Source organism: Panthera uncia (assembly GCF_023721935.1).
Source record: "Panthera uncia isolate 11264 chromosome E2 unlocalized genomic scaffold, Puncia_PCG_1.0 HiC_scaffold_20, whole genome shotgun sequence".
Lineage (NCBI taxonomy): Eukaryota > Metazoa > Chordata > Mammalia > Carnivora > Felidae > Panthera > Panthera uncia.
The window spans coordinates 13,457,144-13,476,783 of NW_026057589.1; the positions used below are offsets into that span (position 1 = coordinate 13,457,144).

A 19,640-nucleotide genomic window follows, 5' to 3' on the forward strand; every position below is an offset into this window, starting at 1 on the left:
CTCGGAGATTCAGCCCATGTGTCTCCTGCGAAAAGCCTCTGCGGACGCCCCTCATCCCCACTAGGGCTGGTTTTGAAGCTCCTGCCCCACCCTTCATATCCTATCACAGCTACCATGCTGCACCCTGGCTTGCGGGTTTTATCATTGGTCCCATTTTATGGCAAGGGAGGCCTTTCATTTGCTATCTCCAGGGCTTCACACAGCAGGTGCTTGGATACTTGAGAGATGGGTGGTTGGAAGCAAGCCCCTCCGAAGGGCTGTACCCAGGTGAGGTCTGATCTGTGTCATTCTAAGGGTGGAACTGGGCCTAGAGGAAGCCAGCTTCGGGTTCTGTTGAAGGAAGTGTGGATGGCCACAGGTGGCTGCTGAGGAAGGAAGAAAGCCCAGGAAGGCAGGGAGGAGGAGGTGAGCTTCTAGCTGTTTGGAACAGAATCTAGGCCCAGCCCCATTCTGACAAAACAATGAAAGACCAAGGTGAACCTGACCTTTTGTACCAGGCTGAGCTGAGGGTGGGGGGAAGGGTGGGCAATAATCATGACCTTGGCTTGAAAGCTTCTCAAATGGGACCGTAGTGATGACTGTTGGCTCAGTGGGGAGGGAGAAGTGGCTTTCTAAAACCCCTCCCCACACAGAGCCTACCAGCCACAGAGTGGTAATTTAGAGCCAGATCCCTAAGAACTGGCACTGAGAGGAGGCTGGCTTCCTCCTCTCTACAGTTCCTGACCTGCAGCTCTGCAGGTTACTGTCCCACTGTGGTGGGCTCAGTGGGTGGCAATTCATCCGGACATCAACCTAGGCCACGTCCACATCTGGTACAAGATGCTTCCCTAACAGCTCTGTGTGAGTGGCCGCCTGACCTTGGCTGAGCTGCTCTGGTAGGCGAGGAACCCTGCTTCTAGAGAGGTCCTGACACCTTTGGGGTCCTTCAAAACACGCTGGTTTTGGCCTTTGGCTTTGCAGACGTGGGTTCAAATCCTAGCTCTGTACCACCTACCTCGGTGTTTTCTCAACAGTAAAATATCCTACGCATTGTGAAAGGCTGTTGTTAGAATGGAGGGAATAGACCACCTAATTATATGATAAGTATAGATAATACACAGTAAGAATAATATATTTTCAGATAGTAATACTGATAATATAATGCTCCTCATATATAATAAGTAGCTACTATAATATTTATTTATTTATTTAGCTACTATAATTTTTAAATGGGACTATTCACATTTAAATATGAGGCAGAATACATCTAAGTTCTAACTTGTGGTCCTACTGTGCCCATCTTCTCTTGATTCTCCTTGTAGAGTTCTGGAGGGTCCCTGGTTGAAGAAGTTCCCCAGCCCCTCGCCTCCCCCTGCCCAGAGTGCAGGAGCCCCACCTCGGTGCTCAGCTTTCCCATCAGCAGGGAGAGGACTGGACACACAGGAACATTCTGTGGCCACAGACTTTGGTCTTGACCTTGGCTCGGACTCCCACAACAGAGCCCGTTGGAGGCCTGCAGCGCCACCTGGGGTGCCGCTGGGCAATGTTCTGGCTCAGCACTCCCTCTCATCTGCTCCCAGGAACTGCTCTAGGGGCCATCCTAAGTTTCCAGAACCCCTCTGCCTTTCAGAGCATTCTCATTCACGCATCTAGGCATCTCAGCATCGCACTGGTGTCTCCGTTCAGCTTCCACTGCCTCTCGGCCTCCCGAGTCCTCTGCCTCTATTCCAGCGCCCTCTGTCCACCAGCTGCACCGGGACCCTGCTGAGCACCCCCCTGCCTCACTTCGCTGGCTCTTAGTTTCTCTGCTGGCGCCCATGCCTTGCCTGACGAGCTTGGGGAGGAGGGAGGGATGTGGACACATCTCTCTCACGCCATCATCACTGGCATCACGGTCACAGACTCTACACTGGGCCTCTATTAGCGCATTTCAGCACTCTGCAGAGGTCTGCGTTCAGGCCAAGCCCCCAGGTCACCCTCCCTGCCATGCAGAAGAGTCCCCTCCTATAGGTCAAGTCTCTGCCCGCCCCCTCACCCCAGCATCACCCCTGTCGGCTCATCCGGCCGGAGCTGGTACCGAGTGGCATCTCTGGAGGGCTCCTGCAGAGGGACCCGGGCCAAAGCTCTGGCATCCCCTTCCCCCTCCGGCTGCCAGCCCCGGCGGCCCAGCCACTGTTGGTGATTGTTAGGGGAGCGCCGGGTGGACAGTGGGCGATTCAGCGAGCAGGCCTTCTGAGCAACAAGCCTTGTGCTGTGCCTGAGCTATTCAGCGTGGGCAGAAAAGGGTAACCTTGGCATGTGGGGGCGTGCATATTAACCCTTGGTGACCGGGAGCAGTTTGGGGCTCAGGGGGACTTCCTGCACTTGTTCGTCCCCCATCCCAACCTGGGCCAGGTGGGAAAACAGAGGCTCCCATCGCTGTGGCCAGGGCCCCTCTCACCTAAGCCATTCAGGCCCTCAACTTGTCCCCCACCCCGCAAAGGGGCTGGGAAGAGACATTGGAGCGTGGGGAGAAGGAGCCTGCGTCCGGCAGAGAGAGGGAGGCTCTGAAGGCACACAGTCAGGAATGGGAGACGTGCGATCAGGAGAGGAAAGCCCGCCTCACCCGCTCCCGGCACCCCTCCCCTGCCTGTCCCCTAACCTTGCCTGGGTCCAAGCCACCCACCAGGGGCTAGCACCTCCCTGAGGCAGGCTGTGCCAGGACACGGGACCATCTGTGCAGGCGGTATGTTTCTGGGGGCACAGGTAGGCGGTAAGCTTGGGAGGCAGCGGGCAGAAGTGGCCACCCCCAAACCTTAGAGACTCAGTCACATAGGCTCTTTGGAAGTTGCCCCACATCGGCCCTTCCCTCTGTCCCCTGATCCTCAAAGCTGGGGGGCACCCCACATTCACATTCTAGCCATGTGACCCTGAATCCTCACTTGACTTTTCTGAGGCATTATGTCCTTGTCTCTAAAAGGGCATGATGATAGTACCTTTCTCATGGGGATGCTGGGAGGGTTAAGTGAGGTGGTCCCTGGAACCTGACACGTGGTAAGCGCCCAATAGTGGTTAGTGGGGTTCGTACTCCAAGTCAGGGGTTCTGTTGCATGAGCTTTTGCTCAGGAGACACCGTAGGACGCTTCCAGATCTTTCTCTCCCAGGTTCTAATCTGTGCTGTGTTCAGTGGGCCACTTTGAGTTAAGCTCTCAGCTGTGCATCTAGTGAAATGATTTCATTTTGGTTTCTTTGACAGTCCCAAGTCATACATTTTCTAGTATTACACTCAGCAAGAAGCCCTCTCCTTCATTGCTACGCCTCCTGATGAAATAATTTCGTTTAGTTTCTGCTCACGTGTTGTTGTTGTTGTTGTTGTTGTTGTTGTTTTTATCCATGTGGGGCTGCAGTCGGGGGAGCCTTACAGTTTTCTTTGTCTATTGCTACAGATAGGTCTCATTTACAAATGTTTGTGAGGTGGTTTGGGGTTCTGTGTTATTCAAAATTCAGGACTAGAGACACCACTGAAATTTCCTGCCTCCAGGACCCAGGGGAGCAAATCAGGAAGGAACCAACATTACCTGTGGAGAAGGAAGCAAAGAGTCGAACGTTGCCCTGGGCAAAGGTTCGGTAGTAGGACCAGCTGAGGTACAGCACCAGGGGTATCCAGATGAGGGGGACAGAGTACCTGCAGGAGGATCCTCAGGGTGAGAAAAATACATGCATAGGGGCTCGACAGGGTTCAGCTTCCCCAGAGACACATCACTCAACTAGAGGAAGGAGTTAATGATACCAAAGCATGTGTGGAAAGCATATGGAGACATAGAGCCAAAGGGACACTGCTTTGGGGATGGGGAGAAGAAAAGAAGAGAGAGGCTGTAAGTCTATCTCCTTCTGTCTCTGAAGTGAGTTACTGGCAGAAAAGAATTGCATCCCTGTGGCTAGACTCTGTGCCGCTGGATTGATGCCGACCTCTTGTGGCAAAGAAGCCAATTGCAGGCAAAATTGTTCCCATGGGCTTTCCAGGCTGGAAAACCCTCCTAAGAGTCTGGAATAGAACAGGGGTGGCTGTTCTATTGAGCCTGGGTGGCTCAGTTGGTTAAGCATCTGACTCAATTTCAGCTCAGGTCATGATCTCACGGTTGTGGGATCAATCGTGGTGTTGGGCTTAGCATGAAGCCTGCTTGGGATTCTCTCCCCCTCGCTATGCCCCTCCTCCACTCATGCTCTCTCTTAAAATAAATACATAAACTCAAAAAAAAAAGAATGAGGTGACATTTAAAGTGGCTTCTGGCTACATGTTAGGTTGCCACTCACTCAATGGATAAACCATGCATAGGAATGGATTGTATCTATGGCATGTTCCACTATCCCCAAGAGTTTACACTACAGCTCTGGGCTCTGGAGAGGGACCAAACTGTCCCTTCCCCTTCTGTATCCGACTGGTGGCAGCAGGAGTGAAGGACAGCCCCACCATGGGCCCAGAGCAGGGCTCACCAGGCAGTCTTGGAGAGGGCCTCGATGAGGTCGGAGTGGAAGAGGCGGATGGGCCTGGTCACTGGCTGGTGGACCCACTCGTCATACTTCTCTCCCAAGTGGCCTACCTGCCACAGCAGGGGCTTCCGCCAGTCTACCAAATCCTGCAAGAGACAAAGTTAAGTGGACTTGATATTCACACCTGTGCACATTCACTCTCCCATTTTCTGGTACAATATCCCAATCTCCATCCCCCACCTAAGCTCACATGATCTGTACCCACCCCTCCACTTCAATGATCCTAGAACTGACCAAGACACTCATCTCAGCCTTCCAGTCACAGAAACGGGACCCAGGACAGGTCCATGACCTAAGCCGGTGCAATGAGCTGTCAGACACCCTTTCTTCCTGCTGGGGTTGCTAAGCTGGCACAGCACGACCCTGGAGTTGCTAGCAGACTTGGTCAACACAGAGGATGGCCAACCTAGGAGCTAGAGACACTGAATCTGGGTCATGACACCCGAGCACCCGGATTCAACCACACCCGAAGACTGAAGTCTCACCCAGGACTCTTTAGGTACAGAAGCCTCAGACAACAGGCCTGCTCTCTCGGCTGAAGGTGGGGCAAAAGGTGCAGCATCAGTCTGAGGACACAGCTGTGAGGGTCCACGTCTGCATCGTATAGGCATGTTTAGAATCCAGGCCTGCATGTTGATGAATTGGAGGTGATGTGCTGTTGGAATTCTCCAGTGTTAACTTTGGAGCTCTGTATCCGATTGGGACAAGAGTGGCGTGGAGCCTTTATGGTCAGCAACCCAGTAAACCTCACACAGAGTGAAGGCTGTTGGACACCGTTTTGAAGCTCATGGCTGGCAGCCGACACAGGTCTTTTCTGATAGCACAGCAGTGCTGAAGCCGGAAGTTGCGATGAGATTTTGGTAGGAGAGAGACCCTAAGCTTTCTGTACATCTTTGCTCTTCTCCGCTGTAATTTTTATTTCTTTGCACATTTTGAGCATGAACACTTGATGTGACATTGTAGCAAGTGATGCATGACTTGCCTTCCACATCTAGCTTTAGTCCCTCAAACTCATGGCCAGGTCGTGGGCATGGACTTACTTTAGATACGAATGGGAAAAAAAGTCTATGATAGGCATATTAAGTCTGCAATTTTATGAAGTTAGCTAGAGAAAATAAATTATTTGGCCCCTGCAAAAATGAAAACAAAAACAATAAAAAGCAAAAAAACTATATTAGTGGGGCACCAGGGTGGCTCACTCGGTTAAGCGTCCGACTTCAGCTCAGGTCATGATCTCGTGGTTTGTGAATTTGAGCCTCATGTCGGGATCTGTGCTTATAGCTCAGAGCCTGGAGCCTACTTTGGATTCTGTGTCTCCCTCTCTTTCTGCCCCTCCCCACTCGTTCTCTCTCTCTCTCTCTCTCTCTCTCTCAAAAATAAACATTTAAAAATTAAAAAAGAAACTGTAGTAGCAATCTCTCTCTCTCAAAAATAAACATTTAAAAATTAAAAAAAAAAAACTGTAGTAGCAATAAAATAGGCCTTTTCCCTTTTACCATGGGCTTTCTTCTTGATATTGGTCTGGATGATTCATTCATTCACCCATTCAAACTATTATTCATTCAAAAATTTGCTTGATATTTCATATATGTGTATAGTTTTATGCAAGCAGCTGGGAAAAAGAAATGGAAATGTAAGAGACCATCTTTGCTTTATATAGCTTACTGCTTAATTGGAGTTGACTGTAGAGTCAGGCCTAGGTGCAATTCCTGCCTCCATCACTTACTGTGTGATCTTAGGCAAATTACTTGACTTTTCTGAGCCTCAGTTTTCCCAGCTATGAGATGGAAGTAATGATACCTGCATAAAGTGTTCAGCAAGCTAAAACACGCCAGGGAAGGGGCGCCTGGGTGGCTCAGTCAGTTAAACGTCTGACTTTGGTTCAGGTCATGATCTCACGGTTTGTGGGTTCGAGCCCCACATCAGGCTCTGTGCTGACCGCTTGCTCGGAGCCTGGAGCCTGCTTCGGATTCTCTGTCTCCTTCTCTCTCTGCCCCTCCCCCACTTGGGATCTGCCTCTCTCTGTATCTCAAGAATAAATAAATGTAAAACTTTCTAAAAAACAATAACAACAACAACAACAAACACACCAGGTGAGATAGTTTAGTGGTGATGCAAGCAGACTGAGATTAGAAGGCAGAATGATTGGCACCAACGCCTGGGTCCAGGGTAGGAGAAAGGCCTTGCAGAAAACCTAGGGTTTGGGTTAGAGCCCACAAAGCATGGAAGACTTGGAAAGAAGAGGGGAAGGGTGCAGGAGGAGATATGGAGTTGAGATTATGACCTATGGAGGTCAACTCTATGGAGTTGAGACTGTGGCCTGTTATTTTGACACTAGTCTTCAGGGCAGTAGGAAGAAATCTGTTGATGGTCTTAGATGACAGAACACCCAGTACCAGGCCCAGGAGTTGGTACTTTATCCTCCAGGCCAACTGTCTCCAGGGTGGGGGTGTATGCATCCCCTAGGGGTACTCAAGGCTGGTCCACAGATGCAGGGAGAAAATTTTAGAGACTCTTTCTGTTTGTGACACATTTATCTCATCTTTAAACCATGTATGGATATTTTCTAATACAAGAGTACATGAGCACATGCAAATAATTTAGAGATAATTAAAATGGACATGTAATGGACAAGGTGCTCTAAATGTTCTACTCATAGGGATGCAAGATCAAAAAAGCCCGGAAGCTGCAGCTCTAGGAAACGCAAAGCCCTTGAAGGTTTCTGAGGAGTCCGCATATTGAAGAAGATTAATCTGGGCGCAAATCAGTAAACCACAACCGGTAAAGAACAATGAACTTGTAGTGAGAGACCACTTTCAAAGCCAGCCATGTATCAGCCGTGGGCAAGTGCCTTTACCTCTTGGAGCTCCTAGGCTCTGGCATCTGTAAGGCTGGGTGTGCCCTGACCTTCCACCCACAATAGGAGAGGGGGTCAGATGTGTCCAGTGCATGGTGGGTGTCAATAAATGTCCAAAATAAGGGAGTTAGGCAGTGTCAGGAAAGTAAGAGTGTGTACGTGGAGGAAGAGCACTCGCGCCTGGGACAAGGAGTCAACAGTGGTTCAGAGACCCGCTTTCCCACGTCCCTGGCTGGAACGTCATCCTTGCACAGGCCTCCGTGCCAAAGCTGGTGTGGCTTCAGTAGATCCCAGCCCTGCCAGAGGCGAAACTAGCCCCATTATCACAGCCTTGGAGCAGGGTTTAGGGGACTCAGGGCCAACAGGGAATTCACTGGGCATTCTTTTTGTGCCTGTGACCAGGGAGGAAAGGCCCCGAATCTCTGTGGTTCCTGCCATGTGAACTTGGTGATTCCCAGGTGGTGGCTGCCTTCCTGCTTCTCAGGCTAGAAGATGACTCATGTCAGCCTGGAGCCATCCATCCAGCACCAGTTATACCTGGCGATCACCCAAACCTCACCTGGCCCCAGCTCCCTTCCTGGCCCCAGTCCCCAAGTCTCCTTGACTTTCTCCCTTGGTTCTAGCAGCAGATAGATTCATTGGGTACACACTGTCTCATTCCTTCCATTCCTCTGCCTTAGGTCTCTACACACGCACATACACAGCACCATCGCCACCAGGAAAAAGAACTGGAGGAACCAGCTAGTGGCCTTTGTTTACACCTTATCTTGCAGCACCTTCAGAGCCCCACCTCAGAGGAAGCTAAGCCGGGGTCATGGTGAGAGCTTGAGGCTTTGTCCCAGTTGCAATAACCTTAGAACTAACATTCACAGGGCATTTGTCATCTGCATATTCATCACGTACCAAGCACGGTTCTAAACATCTTACGTGAATTAAATAATTTGACCCTTGCCATACCCCTAACTAGGTAGCTACTATTATTATTGTTATTTTGCAGATGGGAAACGAAGGTGGGTAACTTGCCCAGGGTTGCCCAGTTACATCTTTTTGATGAGTTGGCTCCTTTATCATTGGGAAATGGCCATTTTGGTCCCTGGTGATACCTTTTATCCAAAGCCCACTTCGTCCGATTTTAATAGAGTCGCACTGGGCTTTTTTATGCTTGGTGTTTGTACGGTCTATCTTTTCCTACCCTTTTACTTTCCTCTTGCATTTGTCTTTACATTTAAAGAGCATCTCTTGCAGACAGCATATAGTTGGGTCTTGCTTTTTTATCTAGTCAGACAATCTCTGCCTCTTAATTGGAGTGTTTGGTCTATTTACATTTAATGCTGGGGAGGTCTACTACCTTCTTTACTACTTGTTTTCTATTTGTCTCCTCCACTTTTCTTTCTTGTCTTGTTTGCATTAATCAAGTATTTAAAAATATGCTATATTATAATCTCTATTGGCTTTTTAGCTATGTTTTTGTATTTTTCCTCCAGCTACGCTCTAAGGATGATAATATGCATATTTAACCTATCACCATCTATCTTTTTTTTTTTTTTTAATGTGTTTATTTGTTTTTGAGACAGAGAGAGACCGAGCATGAGCAGGGGAGGGGTAGAAAGAGGGGGAGACACAGAATCTGAAGCGGGCTCCAGGCTCTGAGCTGTCAGCACAGAGCCCGACGCGGGGCTCGAACTCACGGAGTGTGAGATCATGACCTGAGCTGAAGTCGGACGCTCAACTGACTGAACCACCCAGGTGCCCCTATCACCATCTATCTTGAATGAACCCCCTGGATTTTATATGTTCCATTTTTGCATGTTACACACAACACTCTATGCCTGTACACTTAGTTCAGACTTAGCTACCTTAGACAATGAATGTTTCTAGCTATATATAACACAAGGGTATGGCCAGGCAGGCCTCTCTCTCAGCCTAGCAGTGGTTTGGGCAAATTTTTGCCTGTTGATCCATTTTGCCCTTATTTCATAAAGTGAGTAGAAAACAGCATAGGATTTATAAGCTTAATTCAGTTGAGACACAGGAAGAATGTCTAGGTGAGCAGCAAGCTGGGAATCTAGCCTGAATCTTATACCCCATTGCAAAGGGAACAGAACAAAAGGACAGAGCAGGTGTGCAGAGCTGGTTGTTTACAGGTGGGGTAGATAGGGCCAGCTCCCTCAGCACCCCCCCCCCCAACATGGGCATCTTTTGTTTGATGTCCTGTGGCCCACCTGGTCTTTGGACATGACTTTGGTTCCTTCCTGGGTAGACCAGTGGGTACTGGCCATGTATGAATGGAAGACTTGCTATCTAGAGTTGGTCACAAGGCTGCCTCCGACCTGATCACTGGCCTTGGAGGACCTCAAACCTGGCTCCATGTATAGCCCACAGTACATTTCTGTGAGGGAGCCCTCCTTGGTGCCAGGGAGGGTCATGTCACTCTGGGGGCTGAGGTACTGCCCTGAAAGAATCCCAAGGAGGCTCATTTTCCCCTCTGCAAACATCCCCCTCAGTCCTCAATAGCCAACACCTGTATTTCCACTACTGGAGCATTAGCCACTATTCCAGGGGAAGTAAATCGAGCCTTCCATGCAAGTATAGAAATCCAGGCCCACTGCCCTCCTCCCCATTTTATGGGTCAGGGCATTGTGGCCCAGAGGGTACAAGTGACTCTTGAGATGGGACCGGCTGGTCCTGGGGCAGGGGTGACCCCGCCACCCCCCTTCCCTCCACACAATCTCCTAGGAGCTGGGACATTCACCATATGCTCAACCTTCAGTTACATACACATGCACTGACAGGGTGTCTTTTCTCAATTCTCTTCCAGCCCCAAACCCTGCCCGAGAAAGTGTCAGCTGGATGCTAATGCATCCAACACCTCTCACTTACTGGGTCATTTCCAACATGGCAGCTGGCTGGGAACTGGTCTTGAGAAGGGAGGATGGTAGAGGAGAGCTCCGAATCCGGGGAGATGGGAAGGGTCTCAAAGTAAATTTCACTTCCTCTTCTCTCCGGCTGAGGACCCTTAATCCTCCCATACAAATGGCTCTCTTCCTTCCCCTTCCAAGCTGGCCCCAGGTCCTGGCCCCTCCCCACCTCTATGTCCTGGGGCTCTGCGAAACAAGGAACTACAAGGAAAAAGATCTGCAGCCTTTGTCTGGTCCTGAGTGGGGAAAGGAGGGGGGAACAGACCACTGACCACACTTCCAGTTCCCAGGCATCTGGGGGTTTCCATAGCAACCTTCTCAATAACAAATCCTCCTTTTTCAAATGCGGCACCTGATGCTCAGAGACAGCAAGTCATTCACTCAGGGGTGCCCAGCTAAAACCGACGGCATGGGTGAGGGTGAGGATGTATCCAGAAACTGTTTGTTGGGGAGGGGGGTGGTCATTTAATGAACTCAAAAATCCTGAGCTACAGGCTGGGCCCCGGAAAACACATGTAAATCGGGATAAATTTGGCCCAGAGTCCTACGCCCCTCCCCCACCCGGCTCTGCCCTTGACCCAAGGGTGGGGGAGGGCTCTCCCGGGCTATGTCTGGAATGCAGCTGCAGCAAGGCCTGCAGGGGGAAAGGGCAGCCTGCTGCCCAGAGGGAGCCTGGAAGGGTTTGCATGCTGCCAGGGTTGGAAGGGAGCCTTCTCTGCTCCCCAGATCCCCCTCCCCCCAGGCGGCACAGGGGTCTGCTGGCACAGAACTCTTCTGAGGGCCAGCCCCAGCTCAGGAGTGGCAAACTGGGAATCTGCTCTTCCCCGGACAGGGCACGTGTGGGGAAAGGGGACAGCAGCTCTGTGCCAGCAGCTCCTCCCGCAGCCATAACCTAAGGCAATTGTTTAAAGAAATGTCCACCCAAACCGCAGAGCTGCTGAGCTCATAGCTCCAGGGATGGCTTCTGAGCCAGAAAGGTGGGGGATGGGCTTCTAACCAGCAGTGGCCAGTGGGGAGGGGAGTGAGGGCTAGAAGCTCTACAAGAATCCTGGCCACTGTTCCTTTATCCTTGTCACAGGTCCCCTGGGCTCAGACTTCATGTCCGTTATCCTACATAAGTTGCGATTTTGAGAACTGGAGCCTGACATGGTCCCATTTTACAGGTGAGGAGACTGAGGTCAGATGCTCAGTGGTATATGCTGCAGGGGGGGCATGCGCCCAAGCCAGCACAGCTCCACAGCCTGAGGTCTCAAAGGGCTAGGAGGCCTCCTATCAGCTGGCTAGGCGCCGCCGTGACTGTGAATTCGTCAGCACAGAGGCTTTGAGGGGCCCACAGGAGGCCTTATGGGGTGGCTGGAGGCCTGTCCTGTACAGTCTAACTAGGGGTTCCCAGCTGGACAAGCTCAAACCCACAAAGGCAGTTCTGGACCACCCACCTCCACCCTATACCCCGGGGGAAGTGGTGGCTTCCCCCATGAGGGTTCAGAGATAAGAGTGGTTGGGGAGCAGGAGGTGAGGGCCAGACCCCAGGGAGAGAGGTTTGGCCATGTCATACAGAAAGCCAATGGGAACTCAATCCTCAAGGCTGAAGAACCCAGAGGGGACCTGCCCTGCCCCCACCCCCATCCCAAAGCGAGGTGGGCTCTTCTTTAACCCTTTCTATACCCTTCCCTACACTCTGGGCAGCCTGGCTTTCTTGACATCTACCCTGGGGAGGGTCAAGGTGAGACAGGAGGCCCAAGGAGACCCAAGGTGACCAGGGGACAGAATGCTGGGAGGTGAGCCAGGCCTGCACTCACAGTGTTGAGGTTGACCCTTCCCCAGATGTGGGCTGGCCAAGGGGCCCTTGTCTGGATCCAGGGGCTATTCTCCCCAGTTCTCAGTGACATATCCGGGTGTGCTGAAAAGCTAACCCATGCAGCCAACGTCAACATCTTTGTAGGCGCAGGGGAACCCCGGAGCAGCCCCTGATGCCGAGGGTCCTGTGTGTGGGGACGTGTGTATAGACCCAGGGTTAGAGAGCTTCCCAGTGCTTATTGATTCGTGACACACCTGGATGGATGGTTCTACCGGTTTCTTAGGGGAAGAGAGTGGGCCTCACCCCCTGGTAGCCTGTGGAGCTAGAGCACTTCTGTCTCAAGGCAAGATGGGAAGGAAGACTATATCTCAGCCTCCGCCCTCCCTTCTGCCCTCCCCTCCCCCAGTACAGGCCTCAGGGTCTTATTCGTGGCCAGCTGTCAGGGTGGAAGGGGCCCAGGACACATGGAAGGAACAGGTCAGGGGAGGGGGCTCAACAGCCCTGTGGTTACAGGCAGAGCCACTGAGCCAACCAGCAGAGTCACTTGGGACAGGAGCCCTCAGCTCTTCCTCATTAGTAAAACCAGGATCATTTTTTTTTTTTAAGTTTATTTGTTTTGAAAGAGAGAGAAAAAAAGATAGAGACAGACACAGCATGAGTAGGGGAGGGACAGTCAGAAAGACAGAATCCCAAGCAGGCTCTAGTCAGCATAGAGCCCAACACAGGGCTCGAACCCACGAACCATGAGATCATGACCTGAGCTGAAATCAAGAGCCAGAGCTTAGCTGACTGAGCTACCCAGGTGCTCCAAATCAGGATCGTTCTAATCCTTATCTTGTCCTGGTGTTCAAATGATTGGATCAGACAATAGACAATGTATATAAAGTGCTCAGCCCGGCATCTGGCGCTTGGTAAGAGCTCAATGAAAGAAGCGTTAATTCAGGGCTAACTCCGCTTCCCCGGGGGGATCTGGGCTGGGAACTTTTGCAAACCCCTCGAATCCCTCCAGTTCTGATTCTTGGGAGGCTGGCCCCCAAAGTGGGGAGGGTGGAGGAGGCTGGGGGTGCAGAGAGACTGAAATGGACACAGTCGAGCGGTGAAAAGAGGCAGTGGAACAAATAGGACAGGTGCATCTAGAAGCCAGGAGCAGTGGGCGGCTCCGGCCACCTATACGGAGACAAGCTCCAGGCTGGCTGGGGTCCAGAACACGGGGAGAGACATGCAGGGGCTAGTGTAGGGTGAGGAGCTACAGTGTGGTTTCTCATCCCACAAGGAAGCTGGGCATGACTGAGTGATCCAGTGAATGATTTAGAAATTGTTCCAGTAAAATCCCATGCAGAGCCTGAAAGTCAGCCGATAATGCACCCGTAGGCAGGGCGAGGCACCCTGGGCTTGCTTCCTGGCCCTTTCAGAACCTTCCGCCCTTTGCCCAGGTACCCCCGCCTCAGTTTCCCCTCATTCTTTCCAGAACAGCCCACTCTGTCCTCTAGCTTCCAGGCCCTTCCTTAGCAGCCCCCCAGAGGGGCTCCCTTGAACGCAAAACACGAAGGGTTAACTTTGGCAAGTCCTGCCCTAAGAGCGGTGTCCAAGTCCACGCCAGGCCCGGGACCCTGGCTGAGTCAAAGCTACTGCCCTGTTGGCCTCTCTCCTCAGCTCCTCAAGGTCCAGACCCAACGGACGCCCCCAAGCCCCTGGCCTGGGGCAGAAACAGGTGTAGGGTCTAAATCAGACCAGGGGCTTAAGGGCTCGCCAAGCCTCTCCACTCCCCCAAAGGGACTGGGATTGAACCTGTGGTAGACGAATGCAAAAATAAGGAAAAGCGGGCACCTGGTTCAGTCAGCTGAGCATCTGACTCTTGATGTCAGCTCAGGTCATGATCCGACCTGGTTTGTGAGATTAAGCCCCATGTGGGTCTCTGCAGTGACAACGCTGAGCCTGCTTAGGATTCTCTCTCCCTCTCTCTCTCTGCTCCTCCTCAGCTCACATTCTCTCTTTCTTTCTCTCTCTCTCAAAATAAATAAATAAACTTAAAAAAAAAATAAGAAAGAGCAAGCCAGGCACTGTTCACTCTCCCTGGGAAGCCCAGCTCTCCAGGCTGAGCCCCACCGCTCCCAGTGGGGCTGGGGGCCCCTTCCCAGGGCAGGTCTCCAAGCCCTCTCTCAGCCGGGGACACAGGAGGAGGGGGGAGGAGGAAGAGAGAAAGTGTGTGAAAGAATGACAGAGGGGCAGGGAAGGTGAGTCAGGCTGGGCTGCCAGGAGCCAGGAGCAGGCCCTGGGAGGGGAGGAGGAGGGAGGCCTCTCTTCCACTCTGGTGGGGAGTGGGGCTGGTGGGGAGCGGGGCACGGGGCACATGGAGGAACAGGACTTGATTTCCCCTCCCCCTGCCACATACAGGGACACGGCTGGAGTCAGCCTTGAACCTGCAGCCTGGGGAGACTGAGAGGACCCTGCCCCAGGGCGGGGCTGGCAACGCGAGATCCCCTTGTCCCCTGGGGTGCCGGGGTGGCCCAGTCTGTTAAGCGTCAGACTTTGGCTTGGGTTGTGTGTTCATGGTTCGGTTCGTGAGTTTGAGCCTGCATTGGGCTCTGTGCTGACAGTGTGGAGCCTGCTTGGTGGGGCGGGGGGGGGGGGGGGGGGTTCCTCTCCCCCCCCCCCCCCCCCCCCCTCCCGTGCCCTTCTCTTCAAAAAAAAAAAAAAAAATATACAAAAAAAAAAAAAAAAAAAAGAATCCCCTTGTCCCCAGCCAGCCTCCCTTGGCAGTCCCCTCCCTTCCAGGATCATTCTCTCTGATTCTCTCTTGCCTCCGTGCCACAGGGCTCCCCACGTCCATCCAGTCCTGGTTGGCTCTCTCTTTATTGCCTTTCCTACACTCAACCCTCCAGGCCAAGCTCATGGGCCCCAAGCATCCCTCTTCGCTGCTCCTTTCCAGACCACCCAGCCGCTGAGCCCTGAGCTGGACATCCGCAGCTCACTCTCTGGGCCTGCCCTCATCCCCACACCCTTCCCCCCACTTCAGCTGCTCCTCTTTTTCCAGGATGAGGCCCTGACGCCACAGCTTCCGGGGTCCCTGTCCCATTCAAGCTGGCTGTCTCCTCATCCATCCTACCCATGTGCGGAACAAGTCCAAGCCCCCAAAACTTCCAGAGAAGACACCCAAGGGGCATCTTTGCCATGGGCTGAGGGGCTCCCCCAGAGGCAGTGGCAGTTCCCATGTGACAGATGCTGTCTCCGGGTTCCCGGGGTCCTTCCTGAAAGGGGCCCAGGAAACAAGCAGCTTTGTGGATCCTCCCCACCTCTGGCCACCTATGTTCTCTGGGTGTGCTTCTCACATCTCTCCAAGTTGTAATAACTGTTGGCCGGGATGCTCTGTCCTCCCCAGCAGGTTGTGTGCTCCTTGGGGGCGGAGGCCTGTCCTGTTGTCTCCTGACCCTGGTGTCCAGCACAGGTAGGGGACATTCACGGATGTGCACGGTGGTGTCTATTCCAGGCTTGGGACAGTTCCACAACCCAGGTTGGAGGGAAATGGCGCTCAAGTCTGGTTCCCCCCAGATCTCCCAGGTGATACAGCTTCTACCCCTGTTCCACTGAACGACCTCACTTCCACTGTGACCCGTCAGCTCATCCAGGATTCCTCAAACCAGCATGTGTGGCCCGCTTCATCACAGCAGGAGAGGTCAGGTGCCACGGATGGATGTTGTAAATGGTGCCAGCTGTCTCCCCCGGGGCCTCAAGGCTCCCCCCTCCCCCCCCCCCTCCCCTGTATGGGCCGGTGACCCCTGAGAGTGATTATTAGCGCCTGGGGGCAGCTCTGCCCTGCAGGCTGGTCAAGCTGGGTTTGTCTGGACCTTCTGAACTTGTCATTGTGTTCTTCTCAGCCCCAGGCTCTGTGGGAGACCACCCTCTGGGGTGTTTGGTCCGAAGAACCCCCGTGTGCACAGTTTCCCCACACCCACCACCTCGGCTCCGGTTTGCTTTCGCGCTATGAATGTCTGCTTCCCCATCTCAACGCTCCTGGGAGGACGTCACAAACACGCACAGCCTCTGGCTCCACACACTCCCGCCTTGGCCCCAGGAGCCCCCGATCATCTCCCAGCCCTGCCCTCTGCCAGCTACCTTGTCCCAGTCCACCACTTTGAACTTTGGCTCCATCAAAGGGTCTGTCTTCTGAGTGTTCACAGAGGTCACAGTCCCGTTCTCCACGGAGCCCTGGGGAGAGAAGATACAGGTGGTTATCTATGGTGCTGGGGTGAGAGTGGGGGGAAGGGAGCAAGGAGCCAGCCCAAGGCGAGGCAGCCCACAGCGACGAGAGCCTCTTGCTGGGGCAGGGTGGGCGGAAATCAAGGACACCGAGTGCATCTGAAAATAGGTAGACGCTACTTGTGTTGTTCTCCGCACTTTTCTCCTCCTTTTAAAAAATAATTTCTGTAAGAACAAGAGGCAGAAAGGTATGGGAGAGAAAGAAAGCTGGCAGAGAGGCTGTAGGAAGTTAGAGCCCTCAGTGGGTATGCTGTGGGCAAGGGAGTCCCTGCCAGCCTCTCTCTCTCTCTAGGTCCCTGGCAGGTGTCAGGCAGAGGGAGGCACAGGGTGGCACCCTGGGCACCTGGTAGGCTCACTGTGCCGTTCCAGTGACCACCGCACCTCCCTCCCTTCCCAGGAATTGCAGAGCCCGTGGGTCACAGGCTGGGGCAGCTAGGTCCACATGCCCATAAGAAATGCAGCCCAGAGAAGAAGACGGTCCCTCTAGGAGCTCCCATGTGTGGGTCAGCAGCTGTACATGGGGCAGAACTGGCAGAGAGGTGCCCAGATGGGCTCAAGGTGAAATCGAAGTCGCAGAGAAGCCAAGTCAGAAGGAAATGGAATTGTGGAATGTACCAGGAAAGTCACATGGCTGCAGCTGGCCCTGACGTCATGGGGTGGTGGTGAGGAGGCTGGGGAGGGCAGGAGAGAGGTGGGGAGAGCAATGCCACTGGGAGGCCTGCCCTCAGATGCCCCGTGACTAAAGCATACTGTGGTGCTGGTGACCGTGGTGGGGACCCTGGAAGCAGGGTACTTGGCAAGGACTGAGGAGCCGAAGCAGCCCTCTGGGGTTTCTATTGGCACAATTCTTACGTTTTTGCTTCCAAACGAACCAAGAGAAACTGGGGGTGACGGCGAAGCTGGCATTCTCTGGGGAAACCCATATCAACCCAAGTAAAAGTAGACTTCTGTGGTCCTGTCTTGGGGTGGATGTGTCAGTGTTTTTAGTCTGGGTCACCGTACTGATACCTGAATTCTATTCTTTTCTTTTCTTTTCTTTTCTTTTCTTTTCTTTTCTTTTCTTTTCTCTTTTCTCTTTATTTCTCCCTTTATTTACTTACTTATTTAGAGAGAGCACGCGCAGTGGTGGGGCAGAGAGAGAGGGAGAGAGAGCGGATCCCAAGGAGGCTCTGCACGGTCAGCACAGAGCCGGATGCGGGGCTTGAACTCATGAACTGTGACATCGTGACCTGAGCCAAAATCAGGAGTCAGATGCCTAACCGACTGAGCCACCCAGGCACCCCTTGAATTCTTAGAAAAGGATCTTGGGGCACCTGGGTGGTTCAGTTGGTTGAGCGTCTGACTTCGGCTCAGGTCATGATCTCACGGTTTGTGAGTTTGAGCCCCCCATTGGGCTCTGTGCTGAGTGTGCAGAGCCTGCTTCATATCCTCTGTCTCCCTCTCTCCCTGCCCCTCCCCCACTTGCTCTCTCTTAAAAATAAACATTAAAAAATTATAAAAAAGAATCTCGAATGACCTCTTGAGGTCAAAGAAGAGTGGATTTCATAGCATATTGTACAATGAAATTCCCTAAATATCCAATACAAATGTCACATAATAAACTCATCCCTTCTAGTTCTGTTCTACCCTCAAAATACCCTGGAGCACCCCCAGTCACCGAGCTATTGATTCTCCCTTCCTCCTGATGGTTATTTTCTCTGGGGCACCCCAAATCCTTTCTTAAAATTTTTTTTTAACATTTATTTATTTTTGAGACAGAGAGAGACAGAGTATGAACAGGGGAGGGGCAGAGAGAGAGGGAGACACAGAATCGGAAGCAGGCTCCAGGCTCTGAGCCATCAGCCCAGAGCCTGACACGGGGCTCGAACTCACGGACCACGAGATCGTGACCTGAGCTGAAGTCGGACGCTCAACCGACTGAGCCACCCAGGCACCCCCCAAATCCTTTCTTAAATTGTGTAATCTGACCCTTCTCTGCACCCCCACGTCTACTCACTGCAACCCCATCAGTCCCTCTCAATAAAACAAAATGCTGGTCTTGGGGACCTGCCCGCCCATCCCAAACAGGGAAGGAGTCAGCACACGTATTATCATTTAATGTTTCTGTGCTACGCTTTCCACACATCCCTGAATGGCAGACACAAACCGGAAGCAGAAGAAAGGGTCATCCCCTCACGGCCCTGGGCCATGTCCAACCCGTGTTTCTGCTCACTCAAGTCTGGACTGTTTTCTGAGACTTCCAGTCCTTGGAAAAGTCTTCCTTCTGCCCAACTGGTTGCCTCCGATTTTCCAGGAGTCGCTCCTGGTTCCTTCCCTCTAGGACTGTGCACACTTTCTCCTTTTCACCTGAGAGGCTCACACCTATTTGAGGATATGCAACACCCTAGCACTCTGTCATCTGCTTTTCCTCAAGGCCCTCTTAGCACATAACAGGGTCTCTCAGCGTAAGGATTGGCCGGCTGTTCCTCGTCTAAGGCAGATGTGATGGGGCCAGCACAGAACCCAGCAGCGTTCATGCCTCCCTGGTGTGGAACATGAGGGGGGCTGAGCTCCCGCCGGCCCTTGGGGACTGCCATCCGACGCACACACGTTCACTTGGCTTCCATCCCCCCCTTGAAGCCTTTTGTATGGACGTCTGCTGCTGGCATCGTGTGGCGAGCTGGTGTGGCCCGGGAGGTGGTGTGGACCGGCACACCTGTTCACCGGAGGGCCCCAAAAGATATGTGATGAGGGTTGGGATGCCCAGAACAGCAATGAAGGAGAGAGCAGCGGCAGCAGGAAACAGAGAAAGCCTGAAAAGGAGACCTGCAAGGGGGAGTTTGCAGGGACCGGAAGCCTTGGCTCCTCATCAGCTTCCTCTTGGGGCTGATGGTCTCAGCGCGGCACCACCGTGGCCCCTGCCTCTTCCCTCACATCTTGCCTCCCACGCGGCCCTCATCCACAGCCACCGCTTCCATGCATTCATCCATCCACACACGTTTGAGCATCCATGATGTGCCTCAGCATCAGCCCAGAAGACTCCCCATCTCTATCTCTCTGACCCTGGCCCCACTCCTTGCCTCCGGAGAATCTTCCCAACTACCCACATTATGGTCTAACCCAAAGCCCTGCTGTCCCCTGTCCCCTCTGACACCACTTCCTGAAAGCGAACACAGTATCACCCCCTGTAAATCGGCTTATGGTTGACTTCCCTATATTTAAAATCTTTCCCCTGTATTTCCAAACTGCTCTGCTGTCACGCCCTTGGATTTAACTCTAATTTTCCCTTCTAGCCAGCATTTTCCTTCTCAAATGTCATCCT

General features: G+C 52.7%; 1 protein-coding gene and 1 long non-coding RNA gene across 4 annotated transcripts in view; one reads left to right on the forward strand and one right to left on the reverse strand.

Moving 5' to 3' along the window:
- The window catches only part of FA2H (fatty acid 2-hydroxylase), a 52,868-nt gene that overhangs the window by 10,443 nt on the left and 22,785 nt on the right, over positions 1 to 19,640 (reverse strand). Inside the window, 3 exon segments of the mRNA XM_049622757.1 lie at positions 3,537 to 3,643; positions 4,453 to 4,595; positions 16,196 to 16,288. Coding sequence (XP_049478714.1) covers positions 3,537 to 3,643; positions 4,453 to 4,595; positions 16,196 to 16,288 — 343 coding nt within the window.
- LOC125916514 (uncharacterized) lies at positions 408 to 17,298 on the forward strand. 3 transcript variants are annotated; one of them, XR_007455946.1, is made up of 7 exons: positions 408 to 875; positions 7,169 to 7,290; positions 8,047 to 8,183; positions 11,363 to 11,447; positions 15,570 to 15,755; positions 15,958 to 16,307; positions 16,737 to 17,298. It is a non-coding gene; the product is annotated as an uncharacterized LOC125916514 (long non-coding RNA). The 3 variants fall into 3 exon arrangements; XR_007455945.1 differs by having other exon boundaries at positions 412 to 875; positions 15,641 to 15,755; XR_007455947.1 differs by lacking the exon at positions 8,047 to 8,183 and having other exon boundaries at positions 411 to 875; positions 15,641 to 15,755.